General features: G+C 35.3%; 1 protein-coding gene and 1 long non-coding RNA gene across 23 annotated transcripts in view; one reads left to right on the forward strand and one right to left on the reverse strand.

Moving 5' to 3' along the window:
• TRDN (triadin) overlaps positions 1-16,310 on the forward strand; it is a 385,182-nt gene that overhangs the window by 329,812 nt on the left and 39,060 nt on the right. For 11 of the 20 annotated variants that reach the window (XM_053222303.1, XM_053222304.1, XM_053222295.1 and 8 more), the window contains 6 exons: positions 5,794-5,820; positions 6,311-6,340; positions 7,809-7,880; positions 11,602-11,631; positions 13,231-13,278; positions 15,095-15,142. In XM_053222303.1, coding sequence (XP_053078278.1) covers positions 5,794-5,820; positions 6,311-6,340; positions 7,809-7,880; positions 11,602-11,631; positions 13,231-13,278; positions 15,095-15,142 — 255 coding nt within the window. The remainder of the gene's footprint in view (positions 1-5,793; positions 5,821-6,310; positions 6,341-7,808; positions 7,881-11,601; positions 11,632-13,230; positions 13,279-15,094; positions 15,143-16,310) is intronic. The other 9 variants (XM_053222313.1, XM_053222310.1, XM_053222305.1 and 6 more) reach the window with 5 other exon arrangements.
• Positions 1-16,310, reverse strand: part of LOC113598698 (uncharacterized) — a 67,788-nt gene that overhangs the window by 49,336 nt on the left and 2,142 nt on the right. For 2 of the 3 annotated variants that reach the window (XR_003419374.2, XR_008298361.1), the window contains exon 2: positions 1,246-1,381. The exons of the other annotated variant lie outside the window; for it this stretch is intronic. This is a non-coding gene — a long non-coding RNA (uncharacterized LOC113598698). The remainder of the gene's footprint in view (positions 1-1,245; positions 1,382-16,310) is intronic. 3 annotated transcript variants of the gene reach the window in all.

A 16,310-nucleotide genomic window follows, 5' to 3' on the forward strand; every position in this document is an offset into this window, starting at 1 on the left:
TTAGGACACTCTTGACTGGCTTGGGAGTGTATCTATCATATTGTAGAGGTGGTTGGAGAGTTTAAGATAAATACAGTGCATGGATAAAGCTACTTCATTAATGAATTAAGATAGTAATTAGACATATATTTAAGATATGTTAAAGCTATTTGTGGACATGTGAATCAGAAAGATCATTAAATGAGGGGTGCCTGGGTGGCTCAATCAGTTATGCACCTGACTTCAGCTCAGGTCATGATCTCACGGTTGGTAAGTTCGAGCCCCATGTCAGGCTCTGTGCTGACAACTCAGAGCGAGTCTGCTTCAGATTCTGTGTCTCCCTCTCTCTCTCTGCTCCTCTCCTACTCATGTTTTGTCTCTGTCTCTCAAAAATAAACATTAAAAAGTTTTTAAAAAGAAAGATCATTAAATGAAATTATTCCATTATTGATCAATGTTAAACAATTAATAAATTTTGAGAGAATTTGTTATGAAGCAGATTACTTAAAAGCCTTTATTGATATCACTCATGTAAACAATTCCTGGGCCAGAATTGTTATTACACTAACCTATATAGATCTATGTTCAATGCAGACCTTTGGCTATTGATACATACATAAAACCTGAAATTTAATATTTCTTTGAGAGTCAAAAATCTGTACAAGTAATTTATTGGTATATTAGGTAATAATTTTACTGCATAAGAAATAATTTATTAACATATAAAATAATAATTAGATATATCAGAAAGTACAATAACCAGTCACATAACACAGGGGTGTGTATTAGTCTCTTTCCTTTGTTTTTGTTATTTGTGTTTCTTCGTTTGGTTATTTGTGGGTTTTTTCCCTGTATCTTAAAGAATTGATACCAGTTGAGCAAGGCATGTATGTTCCTCATTGTAGAAAACATAGAAAACATATGTGACTACTGAAGATGACACAGTTCTAGGGTCATGAACTAGAGTTGGATATCAGGAGCAATTGAGACTGCTACCTAGTTGTTGCAGGAATGACTTAAGATTTATTATTCAAATCCCATTCAATATTTAACAGGCTTACAGTAAATAGCTTTTACTGCAATTGCCTCAATCATTTAAAAGTAACAAGTTAATCTTGAAGAGAATGCCAAATGAGGTGTGACTTAAAGTTAGCAATTCTATTCATTAGGACTTTATGAGCTGAGCATTTGGTTATATTCATTTACTTTTTTTTCAAGTTCAAGGTACCATTGCTAGGGATAACTTTGTTCCTTTAGCTAACTTACCCATTTGGGGTAGAATAATGGTCCCTCCTTAGATCAGCCTCTAACCTGGCAGCAGCAATGGTCTCACAGCCTTATAGTGAGGCATGTACCCCAGCAGGCTTCTGGTGAGAAGCTTCCAGTCCCAAGTTGCACTCAACTGCTGGTATAGAATAGTAGGTATTCATTTAATTTAGTCAACATACCTTTATTGATAAATTCCAATATATCAGGAACCATGCTAAGCTTTGGAAGCACTACAATCCTTGTGTATATGGAAGTTATAGGATATTAGAGGAGATAATAAATTAAACAAACATTGATACAGTATATATATATATATATATATATATAGAGAGAGAGAGAGAGAGAGAGAGAGGCAGAGAGACAGAGAGAGAATACTATTGGAATATGAAAGGTACACCCAACCCAACTCAGTCTGAGGGATTAAGGGAAAGCTATCTAGAGCAGCTTATTTTTTTTGGATAATATCTGAATAATAGATGAGATTTAGCCAAACTAAAAAGAAGGAAGGATGTTCTAGATAGAGAGATCAACATATAAGAAAGCCCAGAGACAAAAGACACCTTAATTTGGTGTTTAGAAATACATTCCTTTAGTATGCCTTGAATAGAGAGTGCAAAATGGTGAAGAGAGAGAAAAGGGTAATGCGATATGTAGCAATTAGATTCATCACTAATCCCACTGACCAGGCAGAGGCAGTTGGAGTTCACAAAGATGGTACATGCTTTAGACTGAGATGTGATATGTCAAATGACCACACGTACATTCTAGAAAATCGAGTGAGGGGAGAAAGCCTATGTTTTCATAACCAGTTTGGACGTTCTTGGTAATTATGAAGAGAAGCAGTAGTGGACTAGACTCAAGTACTGGCATAGTGTACTTGTTGCCTAGGGCTGTGGTAACAAGCACCACAAACTGGGTGGCTTGAAATAACAAAAAATTATTCTAGAGAGAGAAGCCCAAAATCAAGCACAGGCAGAGCCATGCGCTCTTTGAAGGTTTGGAGGAGAATCTGTTCCATACCTTTCCCTTAGCTTCTGGAATTGCCAGCAGAACTTGTTGTTCCTTGGCTTGCAAAAACATCATTCAAATCTTTGCCTCTGTCACCACAGAGGTATTCTCCTTGTGTGTCTTCACATTATCTTCTGTCTCTATGTAAGTCAATTTCTGTATCTCTACTCCTGTTGTAAGGGCACCAGTCAGATTAGGATACACCCTACCTAATGACCTTATCTTAATTATACCCGCAAAAACCCTATTTCCAAATAATGTCACATTCACAAGATACTGAACCTTAGGACTTCAACTTAACTTTTTAAAAATTTTTTTGAATATTTTTTGTTTTTGAGAGAGACAGCACAAGTGGGGGAGGGGGAGAGAGAGAAGGGGAGACACAGCCTGCCAAAGCAGGCTCCAGGCTCTGAGCTGTCAGCACAGAGCCTGATGTGGGGCTTGAACTGAGAAATGGCAAGATCATGACCTAGGCTGAAGTAGGACACTCAACTGACTGAGCCACCCAGGTGCCCCATTGAGGGAACACAATGAAATCCATAAGGCATGATGGAAAGAGAACAGCAGAATAATTAGATGTTATGAGCTACAATTGAAATTGACTTGGAAATAAATATATATGGGAGAGGACATGTAAAAACCAACTCTAAAATCCAGATTTCATAATTAAATGCTTTGTGGAAGTAAATAGTTGCTCAGTGTTTATCACAACCTGATTGTAGGAATGAGTAGAACTTTTAAGTAAAGATTTCTTAATTTGGCATGGCTCCAAGTGCATAATTGAACAACCTTATATTTGCATACAATTTGTGTGTGCTTGCGTTTTTGTGTTTTTAATTGTATTCATGCATGTTTCCTAGAATTATGTCAATAGGTTTATTAGATTCTCAAAAAGGAACATGACCGTTCAATACTCCAAATGTCACTATGTATAGTCTTGGTAACTTTGCTTTTATCCTTAAATTTAGGCAGAGCACATAGCTGTATACCTGAGCCACACTGGTTGGGCTTGAGCCAAAGCAACATTTCTCTTATTGAACTCTGCTTAGCTCATGGTTCAGAGGGTGGAACTCTCTGAAAATTATTACATATTTAGGGTAGGTTTGTTTTTTCTTTAATGTTGTTTACTACATTAGACTATATTAGAGTTTTTTTTTTCCCCCCTGAGAACACATGAAATAAATTTATCTCAGGTAACGATACCAAGAATAGTTATACCAGGAATTCTTTTAGAAACTATTTGTTGATACTTTAAAACATTGTAAATTTTATCATTGATTACATTTTTGATCTTTGCCTGAGTACTAGAAAGCTGAGAAGTGGATTGTCATGCCAAAAGCAAGAAAATAGGTAGTAACTTGAACACAAATTTTGTGTGCTAACGTAATTCCTGAATTCATATATTTTCTTACCTTCAATTTTCTTGACTCACTTCTCCCTTTATTTACCTTCTCCTATTCTCATTGTTTCCTTTATTTACCAAATGAACAAATAATAAGGGAGTGCCTACCATGTAACTATATATTAGGTATTGCACCAGTTCCCTGGATCCAATGATGGATAAACATGATCTCTGTTTTCAAATACCTCAGTCTAGAAGGGAAGTATTTTTTCAAGTTAATATTTACAGTAGATTGTGAGTAACATGATCAAAGATCTAAAAGATAATATTAGTGCATAAAAGGGGAACACAGTCCAACAACCTCAGATAAGGTTTTCTGAAGAAAAGATAGCTGAGCTGAGCCCTGTGTAGAAGTTAGCCAAATAAAAATTGAAGGAAACAAAACTCTGATGGAAAAAAAATTAAAAAATCAAACTCTCTGCGTAAATGGTGAGATATTGCATGCTTGGGAAGTAGAAGATTCAATACTGTTAAGATGTCAGTTGCTTCCAACTTGATCTATAAAATAGTGAAATTTCAATCAAAATCCTAGCAAGTTATTTTGTGAATGTTGACAAACTGGCTCTAAAATTTATATGGAATGGAAAAAGACAATAGCAAACACAATGCTGAAGTACAATATCAAACTTGGAAGACTGACACTATCCAACTTTAATGCTTACTATAGAGAACTATGGTATTGTTTCCATTGTTTCTTGCCCTGGTCTCAGGTACGTTACTCGTGCACTTATGCTGGCTCGCACTCATCTGAAGATTTAAGAGGGCCTTCCACAAATCCCTAGAACTTGCTTTATCTCTTTTTCTCTCTCTTTCTTATTCTCTCTGCAGTGCTCTACTTTATGTGATTCTGACCTGTGATCTCTAGCTGTCTTGGTCTTTCCAGACTCCCAGCTCCATCTCCTCAATTCAGCTCCATTCTGCATTAAGACCTTATAATTCACTTAAGTCATTAAGCTGAGACAATCATAGGACACACCTCATTTGTTTCCCACCACTTAAAAATCAGTCCTTTGTTGTCTATGTTCAATATCTCTAAAGCCAGGGTTTTGTGTATTTTGTTTGTTTTCTGTAATTTTAAGTGGACAAATCAGAAATCAAGTGAACAGGAATTTAAAAAGGAAAAAGTGATCAATATAGTTAATTATATCCATTGGTACTGGCAAGAAGGGGGGGATTGGTGACCGGAGAGACCTGATAAACAAAATGGTGGGAATAAAAGCTAGATTTTAGTGAATTTATGAATAAATGTGAGTCAGGAAGTGTAAAAAGCATAACAAAGGTGACATTCCTAGGAAGCTGAGTTGAACAATGATGGAAAGGTACTGGATGACATTTGTAAGGGAAGGTGTTTTACGGTAGGTGTTATTTACTGTCAAAATCTTTGTTGAGATAAAAAATAAAGAAAATTGAAACTGACTATGGATAAGGCAGAGGTTGACAAACAATGGTCTATAGATTGATTACCAGTCTTTTCTGTAAATAAAGTTTTATTGGAATACAGCCATGCCTATTCATTCCTATATTATTTATGTCTATTTCTGTGTTACAAGAGCAGAACTGTAGAGTTGTGCAGAGATCATATGGCCCAAAGCCAAAAATATATACTACCTGATCTTTCATAGAAAACTTGTCAATCCTTACACTAGGGATCCAATATGCAATAAAAGCCTATAATGTATTTTTAGTCATTTGGAGTTCCAAATTCAGTAGCAGTCATTTTTAATGTATTATACTAGGACAGATAACATTAATAGTATTAATGGAAATGAAAACAATAAGTCTAATTTTTTTTATTTTCAACAATAAAGGGTTAAATAAAAGTAATTTCTCAAAATAAAATTATGTGCTCTATCTTAATATTAGACTAAAAAGTTAACACTGATAACAAAATTTGTGAGCAAATTATTTTTTAATGGTGCAATGAAATTAAAGTTTCATTACTTAAAAATAATTTTTTCAATTAGTGATTTTGTGTGGATAGTAAATTACATATCCTGTAGAATTTTAAAAAAGAACAATAGTTGGAGTATGTAGTTTTATTTAGATTTTCAAATATGTAATATTCTATCACATTTGAGGTCAATTCAATAACAATTGAATGACTCATTCTCTAATAATTTTTAAACTTTTTCTAGGCAAAGAAGTCAAGCCTAAGCCTCCACGTATGTCATGTGCATGCCAAAAAATAAATAAATGAAACAAATCTTAAACATATGCTTTTACTCATCCTCTGACTTCATAGTTGAGTATTTGGCTTAAAATCAAAGGCTTAACTACTTTGTGTAGACAATGTGCTTAATATCCTTGTATTTCTAATATCCTTTGTATTTTTAATATCCTCTGTGTTTCTGAGAATATGCTATGCTAAAATTTTCCCTCATCCTTTGTTCACTGAAGATACAAAGCAATACCTTTTGTTAACTTCTCATAAAAATCTCAGTTCACATTTTCATTGTCTTAAAATAATTCACGCTGTGATTGATAATAAGGAACCTTTATTTGTCTGTTTGTATCAATTTGCTGCATTCATAAAAAGAAGAAAACTAATATGGCAGATTAAAAAACAATGAATGATATGTAAAAGAAATATGTCTAAGTACAGGAAATAAATATCTTTGTATAATCATCATTATTAATCTTCTATATTTTTAGAGCCACAAGTAAAAAAAGAAGAGAAACCAGGTATGTATATTTTATATATAGACTCATACTTGCATTCCATATTTATAAAGAATATCATATTACTCCTTTGCTAATGTGTCCTAGTGCAAATATTATACAAAATGTTATCTTTCATTAACTCTTTAAAATAAGACAAACAGGGGCGCCTGGGTGGCTCAGTCAGTTAAGCGGCCGACTTTGGCTCAGGTCATAATCTCGCAGTCTGTGAGTTCCAGCCCCGCGTCGGGCTCTGTGCTGACAGCTCAGAGCCTGGAGCCTGTTTCGGATTCTGTGTCTCCCTCTCTCTGACCCTCCCCCGTTCATGCTCTGTCTCTCTCTGTCTCAAAAATAAATAAACGTTAAAAAAAAAAAAGTTTAAAAAAAAAAGTTAAAAAAAATAATAAAATAAAATAAGACAAACATAAAGCATATTTATCTATTCCACCTCTTCCTAGAAAAGATTGTATCTATAATGGAGAAAGTGCTGAGAAATTGATATGGTTTAATTAATTAATTAATTAAATTAATAAATAATTTTATTTATTATTATATAAATAATATATAAATTTTATAATTTATATATATATTATATATAAATATATAATATATAAATATATTTATAAATTATATAAATAAATAAATTAATTAATTAATTAATTATTAAATTAAATTAATTAATTAAGTAATTAAATTTATTCTCAAGTTAGCTAACATACAATGTAGTCTTGGCTTCAGGAGTAGATTCTCATGATTCATACAACACCCAGTGCTCATTCCAACAAGTACCCTCCTCAATGCCCATCACCCATTTTCCTCACCCTCCTAACCCCTTACCCTCATCAAACTTCAGTTTGTTCTGTATTTAAGAGTCCCTTATGGTTGCCTCCTTCTCTGTTTTTACCTTATTTTTGCTTTCTTTCCCTTATGGTCATCTGTTAAGTTTCTCAAATTCCACATATGAGTGAAATCATATGATATCTGTCTTTCTCTGACTGACTTATTTTGCTTACCATAATACCCTCCAGTTCCATCCACATTGTTGCAAATGGCAAGATTTCATTCTTTTTTATTGCCAAGTAGTATTCCATACAATATCCATTATATATATATATATATATATATATATATATATATATATATATATATTAGATCTATCTATATATCTATATATAGAGACAGAGAGACAGAGAGACAGAGAGAGCTCATCTTCTTTATCCATTTATCAGTTGGTGGACATTTGGGTTCTTTCCATAATTTGGCTGTTGTTGATAGTGCTGCTATAAACATTGGGGTTTGAATCAGCACTCATGTATCCTTTGGGTAAATTCTTATTAGTGCAATTGCTGGGTCATAGGGTAATCCTATTTTTAATTTTTTGAGGAACCTCCACACTGTAGAGTGGCTGCACTAGTTTGCATTCCCACCAACAGAAGAAACAATTGACTAATTGAGTCAATTACAAAACCCCTATTTTTGCTGTTTATTCTAGGACACAGACATCCTGCCAGAAAAACAGCTCCCCTCGCTCTTCCAAGTCCGATGAACATTTCTGAGGGCTACAGTAAGCAGCAGACTTTTTATAAAGAATACACAGCAATCTGATTCTCGAAACAATTAAAACTTTTGTTCATGTTTGCCAACTATTAGTGTTATAGGCTGCTGTAATAAAATCCCACAAACTAAGTATCTTAGTACAGTAGAAATTTATTTTCTCACAGTTCTGGAAGGTAGAGGTCTGAAATCAAGGTGTAATCAGGGCCATGCTTCTTTTGAACCCAGAAGGACCTTTTCTTGCTTCTCCTGGCTTCTGGTGTTTGTGAGCAATGCTTGGTGTTCCTTGGCTTGAAGTTGCATTATTCTAATCTGAGCCTGTGTCATCCCATGGGCATCTTCTTCCTTTGTGTCTTTATCTCTGTCTTTTCTCCTCTTCTTGTAAGGACACCAGACATATTAGATTAAGGAGCCACCATACTCCCATAGAACTACATCTTCACTAATTACACCTGTAAAGATCCTATTTCCAAGTAAGGTCACATTATGAGGTACTGGGGGTTAGGACTTCAGCCTATCTTTTGGGGGGAGCACAATTCAACCCGTAAAGGCCAATCTTCTTACCCCCCCCCAAAATGCATCTCCTTCAGATGTAGCAAAATACATTCACCTCATTCCAACATCCGTAAAAGTCACAACCATTTTAGCAACAACTAAGTCCAAAATTCATCAATTCAAAGTCCCAAATCTCATTATCTTTAGCATTTATGGGTGAAACCCAGGGTATGATTCTTCTCGCAGAAAATGTCTCTCCATCTGTGAAAACAGAAGACAAATTATCTGCTTCCAAAATAAAATAGTGGAACAGGCCAAGATAGAAATTCCCATTCCAAAAGGGAAAAAACTAAAAGGAAAAGAAGGGGTTATGCATCCCAAATAAATCCAAATCATAGCAGGAAAAATTCCATTAGATGTCAGGATCTGATATCTTCTTTGACTGAGTACTGTGTCCTCTAGGCCTGCTTGGGTGCTAGCTCTGCCGTTCTATAGAGCCCCCCAGCTGGCAGCCGTGCCCTCTCTACCCAAGGAGTTCCCGTCAGCCCAGGTCTTTGAATCCATGGCTCTTCTCTTAGAGTTGTTTTTCTCTGTGTGTCCATTCCTGTCCAGGCCAGCATTGTTTTTACTTGTATAGAATTCTCACAAACGTGACCAGTTCTTCATTCAATTCATGAGGGTCCATGTCACTGGACAAAGAGTGTCCTCTGCAGATCTTTCCTCATAACTACATCTCTGTTCCTACCTTCTGCTAAGGTGGGTAGATTGGACCTGCATGTTTGTCTGGCCACTCTCTTTGCTCTGTATCCAGGGCACACTATCTCGATAGGTTGAGAATTTTCCATATCATCAAGTGCTGGTTCTTTTTGATTAACAATTCACTCCTCAATTTATCTTCTCTCTCACATTTTATTATGTGCAGCAAGGAGAAATAGGGCTGCCCCTTCCACACTTTAATTGGAAATTTCTTCAGCTAAACCATGTTCTTCACTTATAAATTCTACCTCTGTTACTTAAACCCTAGTTTGGCTGCTCACTGCTTGAAAGCCAACACAGATGTTCTTTGGAAAGGAAAGGTTGCTTCATTCAACCTTGAACTGACGTCCAGGCAAACATATATGTAACATCCATCTTGTGTTCACTCTGGGGTGGGGACTTAACACCAGAATAAGACAAAATTCAGCCCCTGACGTCAGGATGTTACCTTAGGACAAGAAGAAGGGGCTATGGACATGCTCTGAGAGCTGCTTTAACCTGGATGGGGTCTTAGGCTTGTTTTCTCAGGTAAGGAATTCAGAGCCTTGTTTGTTCATAGGTGAGAATCATGTAAGTTGACCTTGAGTCCAGACCTCTGTGGAGACAGCTAGTGTATTTGTTAGTGGAGTCTGAAAAGACACAATAGCTAACTAGAAGGAAACCGTTCTCTGAAAAACAAACTTTAAACCTTCTCCTATTTTCAACTTCATTAACCCCAGGGGGCACAGTTTCACTTACTCTATCTGAGGAACACAATTCAACCAAGCTGTCTGCCATTTTATATCAAAGATCACCCCTGAAGTATATCCAATAGCATGTTCCTCATTTCCTTCTGGGACCTTACCAGAAGCACATTTAACGTTCGTATTTCTAGCAAAATTTTGTTGATATATGTATTTGATGATGATATACATATTTTCTAAATTATCAGAAGGCTTCTTCCTAGCTCTTACCAATTCTAAGTCCTCAGCAGAATAGACCCTAATGTTGGTATTTCTGCCAATATCCTTTTCGAGGCAATCTAGGCTTTTTTTTTTTTTTTTTTAATCAAGTGTCTTAAAAATCTTCCAGCCTCTTCTCATCAGCCAATTCCAAAACCACTTTCATTTTTATATGTATTTGTGACAGCAGCACCTGATCTCCTGGTACCAAAATCTATTAGTTTCCCTGGGTAACTGGAATAAAGTATCACAAACTGGATAGCTTAAAACAACAAAAATTTACTCTCTCACAGATCTAGAGGCTTGAAGTCCAAAGTCGAGATTTCAGCAGAGCCATGTTCCCTTTGAAACATGTAGAGGAGAATCTTTCCTCGTTTCTTCTAGCTTTTGATGTTGTGAGCAGTCCTGGTTCCTTGGCTTATAGATCCATCACTCTAAGCTCTGCCTCCACCATTACATAGCCTTCTTCTCCCTGTGTCTCCTTTGGTGTCTCTTATCCTCTCCTTATAAGGACACCTGTCAGATTGGATTAAGGACCCACCTTATTCCAGTATGACCTCATCTTAACTTAACCAATCATATCTGCAACAATTCTATTTCCAAATAAGGTCACATTCTGATATATGGCAGATTAGGACTTCAACATATCTTTTTGTGGGGTACAATTCAAACCATAACTCTGTTTGTCTAAATTTCTAAATCACATAAGAACTTAATTAGATATATTTCAAAGATACTCTTCCTATTCCGCCATCAAATCATTTACCTTATACTGACATTGAAACTATACTCCACAATAATCATCTTGAGAAAACAGATTTTTCGAATTGAAATCAATCAGCAGTAGCAGCAACTTAATGACAGATAAGTACATGGCATATATTAACTACTGTGTGTTTAATAGTCCAGCTCTGGGGTGCCTGGGTTACTCAGTTTGCTAAGCATCTGACCTTTTTTTTTTTAATGTTTATTTATTTGTTTTTGAGAGACAGAGAGAGAACACGAGTGGGGGAAGGAGCAGAGAGAGAAGGAGACACAGAATCCAAAGCATGCTCCAGGCTTTGAGCTGTCAGCACAGAGCCCGACATGGGGCTCAAACCCACGAGCGGTGAGATTATGACCTGACCAAAGTTGGACACTAAACCAGCTGAGCCACCCAGGCGCCCCAAGCATCTGACTCTTGATTTCAGCTCAGGTCATGATCCCCTGGTCGGTGGGGTCAAGCCCTGTGTCAGGCTCTGCACTGACAATGTGAAGTCTGCTTGGGATTCTCTCTCTCTCCCTCTCTTTCTGCCCCTCTCCTGTTCATACACACTCACTCTCTGTCTCTCTCTCTCTCTCTCTCTCTCTCTCAAATTTAATAAATAAACTTAAAAAAATAGTCCAGCACTAACAAACTAGCAGGAAACTGAAATCATTTTTAGTAAAATTCTGCCTTTTTAATAATGGTAAACAGAATAAAATAATTTCTAAAAATGAATTTGTGCTCTAGTTTATTTTTTCAGATTTTAAAATTTCTGCCTTTTTGTTTCCCTTTAGAGTCACAAGTAAAAAAGGAAACAAAACCGGGTAAAAAATATTTGTATTCTTAAATAAATACAAAGCTGATATTGCCTTCATCTTAGAACTAAAAGAGGCTTACCACCCACCAATGGAGATTTACAGGGTGTCCCGGAGCCTTATTGTTTTTCTTACTCTGTTGCTCAGTATGGTTTTATATCACTGGATTAGCTGAGAAGGGGGATATTCTGTAGGCAAAAACACCTAGAATATGGCTTTAAATGGACCACAGCAGATACTCTAGGTTTCAGGAGAGATGTCTGGGAGTCCTTCAACCCTAGTATTATCATATTTAATTTGTAGGTTTATTTCCAGTGACATAGCAGTGACAAAATCACAGACTACTGGGATTTGAAGAGAAAAATGACAAGAATTTATTAAACACCTGTTAGGAGCTAAGGAACAGCTTAGGACTTTTATTTTCATTATAATGCTCTGAGACACATGGAACATGACAATTATTATTCATATTTAATGTGTGTGGAAACAGCACAATAGACTCCACTCAGAAAATAATTTATTTTTCCAAGGTTTTCCAGCTAATAAATGTTGGAGCTAGGATTCTGCCCATGTCAGATTAACTCAAAACTCTGGGTGCTTCCACTAAGAAATTGTCCCAGACTAATGATTATTTTATGAAGAGGTAACATTGACCTAAAACCAGAGTGACCTTTCCAAGTTTACATTGCTATTTGGTGTTTAAGTCCTAGCTCTGGTACCAACTAACCACTGACCTGAGGCAAGTTAAAAAAAAAACCCTCAGGCTCCATGGAAGCTATTTCTTCACTATAAAAAATTGCATAGCAAGCTTCCTCAATGTCAACAAATTCAAGAATCCAAGTTTAAATGTACATACAACACTATATTACCCTTTTAATTCTCACCAAAACTTACCTAGCAACTGATCAGAAGCTTGATCCTAATTGCTCTTATAAATAATATATTGTTAATGTATCAAGGCTTATGAATGCCTAAGTACTGTCTTATGATTTATTTTTTTGACTGTATTTTTTTTGCTGCAATTCAATGTTAGCAGATGGAAACATTTTGCATTTTCCTTTGTTTTTAAACCGGAAACCATTGGTAACTTCTAGTTAGGCCCAATGCCATTTCAAACTTTTATTTATTATTGGAAAATAACACAATTTTGCAGGTAATTTAATTGATTCTGTTTTTTATATATAAATGTTTCCTTTAGCACTTCATCTGAAAAAAACTCAAATACATAGGACATGTATTAATTTTATCTATAATGCTTACATAGAATTTTGACAAGAAAATTTTAAATATTTCCAGTAATATGCGTTTGCTATCTATGCTTTAGTATTTATGCTTTGTTACAACTTATCCTTTGTAAAATATAAGTACTTAAATGTAAATAAGAATTCTTGTTATATTGTTTTCATGCAACCAAAACCATTAAATTTTTCACTTAAAATGACATGAAAACTTAGAAACAGTTTTTTTCTGTGTGGACATATTTCCGACATGTGTCTGTTATTTTCTGCTAAACAAATCACTGGCCTATGGAACAGAGAAAAAAATCACCATATGTTAATTTATAAAGCTTCTAAACATCTGAAAAGATTTTATTTTTATTATTTTCAGAACAAGACAGAGCAAAACCGGAAAAGACTGTTTCTCCTGGTAAACCAGGTATTTTGCAAGTGGTGTCTATAGTATAAAATTGTCTCTCCGTGTTCTGGTTTCAGCAGAATGAAGAGTCTCATGTCAAATCTAAAGTTTTTAGGGACGATTCAAGTCTTAAGTCACCCAACTTCTAGAACATCTCCAATTTTAGTCATCTCCACCATATTTTTTGAACTGAGGACTTGACGTGTAACAGTAACTACACAGTCTATCCCTTCTCATCAAATACTTAGCTGAGTAAGATCATCACCTCCAGCACTGAGGTGAATGGGCTCCATGGTTTACTTCTGTTCTGCATGGGACAAGATGTCCTTGGGAAACGTACAATTCAGAACGGCTCGTTCAAACATGACATCTTACGTTTCAAAACCCCCAAGAAAAGGAAATCAACATTTCTCCCTGTTTCCTCTCCTTCCTTCCTCTGTCTTTGCCTCACTTTCTTTTTTTTTCAACCCTGATCTTACATTTTGGAGAAAGTAGAGGTAAGCCAGTGTGTTCTGCTCAGAAAGTGAGATACAGAATTTACCAAAACAAATGTATTAATTGTTTTTTATTTAAGACTAAAAACTTTTAAGTTTTCATTTATGCTAATTAAATATGACTTTAATTTTGAGGCAGTCCCAAGCCTCAGTTATTGTCCTTCATTCCAGGCTGAATTGTTTACCCAAAGTTGTAAATGTGGTTAGGCCAGAATCTTTAATAAGGTAAAAGCATACTTTCTGTAAGCGTATCTTAGGAAACATTTTCCTTATACTTCTAAAATTTTTACTTCAGGAAAACTGTTTACAATGGGTTTGAGTCATTTGCTCATGCTTTAAAATACATGACACACCAACAAAAGAAGCTATAGGAGTAGAAAAAGCAGAGCTGTAGTGTGAGGAACCAAGAATAACCATCTATATTGACATAATCAGAACCTTAGAACCTTCTCATTTAATGAATGATAAAATCTTGCTATTTTCTTGACTGTCCCAAATGTCAGTCATTTTGAGCTGAAATACAGAGAGTGAGAGAGTTTAGTCTCCAAGTATACAGCAAGCACACTGTCCTCCAGCCACACCTTTCTTTTATTTTAGTGATAATATCCGTATTCGAAATTCTGCTTCCCAGGGAAACGTTCTAATTGATTAATTCCCACTGCTGAATTATTGAAAAGTTTCATTTTACATAAGATCATTTTAATAATCTCTCTACACCGATCCAAGTCTCTTTGGTTATGTCTATAAAAACATAGAGAACAGAAGACATCCCATAAATGTACCACTTTGCCCTTCCCCAGCTTTGCACGATAAAACACACACACACACACACACACACACACACACACACACACAACAAAAACAAAAAAAAACCCTTGGGTCCCTAGGCTAATCCTGGGTTCCCAGGGAGGTATTTTGCACTAGAGAAATTAAAAAATGCTTCTTCCTGTTCCAGTTCAATTATTAAAAAAGTATATGTGCTTTTTATTTAAAAAAAACAGAACAAAACAAAACAAAACAACCCCTGCATAGATAAATACAGTGAAATACAGTGAAGGCAAGGCATAGGGTGTATATTGGCAGGTTAGGGGACGATTCCAATTAGGAAAACTTTTTTGGTAGGATAGCTGCAAAGGATGTCTGCAGCTGCACACATTTTCTTTGTGCTCCATCCTATTTGAATAGAAGATATAGCTTGCTGTGTTTTTGGAAAAACCGCTAACTTTTTCTCAGTATTGGTGTTATTTCAAAGAGAATACAAAATATCAAAGTTGACTTATGTCACTGTTTTATAGTAATGTATTTAAATTTCCTACTTGTGTTAAAATTTTTTCCTATCACAGAAGAAAAGGTTGTCAAGCAGGTAAAAGCTACTACAATAGAAAAACCAGGTAAGATATTTCGTATTTTTCTTCTGTGTATCAGCTTTATGTTACATGGGTACACGCACACACACACACATTTTCACTGAAGTGTATAGTTTCAGTGCCATAAATTTTAAGATTTTGAATTCTTATAAATCACTAAAATATATACTCAGTAAATTAACAGTGGAAAACTAAAGAGATATAATTTAATTTTTAAGTGTGCTTGATCTAAGCTTGCATATAACTCATAAAGTAATCCAAGTAATACATTGATTATCATATACTATTAGGTGTTTAATCTTATTTCATTTTAACTTATTTTTAAGTTTATTTATTTATTTTGAAAGAGACAGAGACAGCACACAAGCAGGGGAGGGGCAGAGAGAAGGAAAAAGAAAGGATCCCAAGCAGGCTCCACACTGGCAGTACAGAGCCTGACACCGGGCTCAAATTCATGAAACTGTGAAATCATGACCTGAGTTGAAACCAAGAGTTGGATGATTAAGTGACTGAACCACCCAGACACGCCAGAGCATATAATATTAAAATAGTTCATCTCTCAGTATTTCCTGTGAGGAGAAAAAAAGGAACATACACACATCTCCCATTCTGAAGTTCTTTCCTAGAGGGATGAATAAAATGGAGTCTTCATCTCACCTGACATCCTAAACCATTGAATCTTTTCCATTGAATTCCAACATCAAAATTCTACCCACCTGGACAACTGACAGTTAATAGAGTCCCATTTCTTACAAAAAAAATCATTTCAAAGGAAAAAGTCTGTGAAGTAATTTTTTCATTTTAACTGAGAGAATCATGATAATCAGGATTTAAATACAGTTTCTCAGTGGAAAATATAATAGAATTAAGGAAAGAACTAATTATTTATATAATTATATACTATTAACACATGAGGAAAAAAAAAGAAACCTTATGAGGCCATTTACACATGACCTCATATGTCCTTTGTACTCTATTACAGCCATTGTCAAAGCTCATAATTTCGGCTAATGTTCCTCTAATGTGCCCCCTAAGGTGTTAATGTGGCCCCATGAGTATTTCATTTAGTTATATGGGTATTTAGAGATTATCAAGAAGCTAGCCCAATGTACTTGTGTGCCAAATATAGAGATTGCTTTAAACTTTGCATACATTCTGTGTGTCATAAATTTTCAGAAAGCAGTGTAATTGA

This window comes from Acinonyx jubatus, chromosome B2 (genome assembly GCF_027475565.1).
Source record: "Acinonyx jubatus isolate Ajub_Pintada_27869175 chromosome B2, VMU_Ajub_asm_v1.0, whole genome shotgun sequence".
Classification (NCBI taxonomy): domain Eukaryota; kingdom Metazoa; phylum Chordata; class Mammalia; order Carnivora; family Felidae; genus Acinonyx; species Acinonyx jubatus.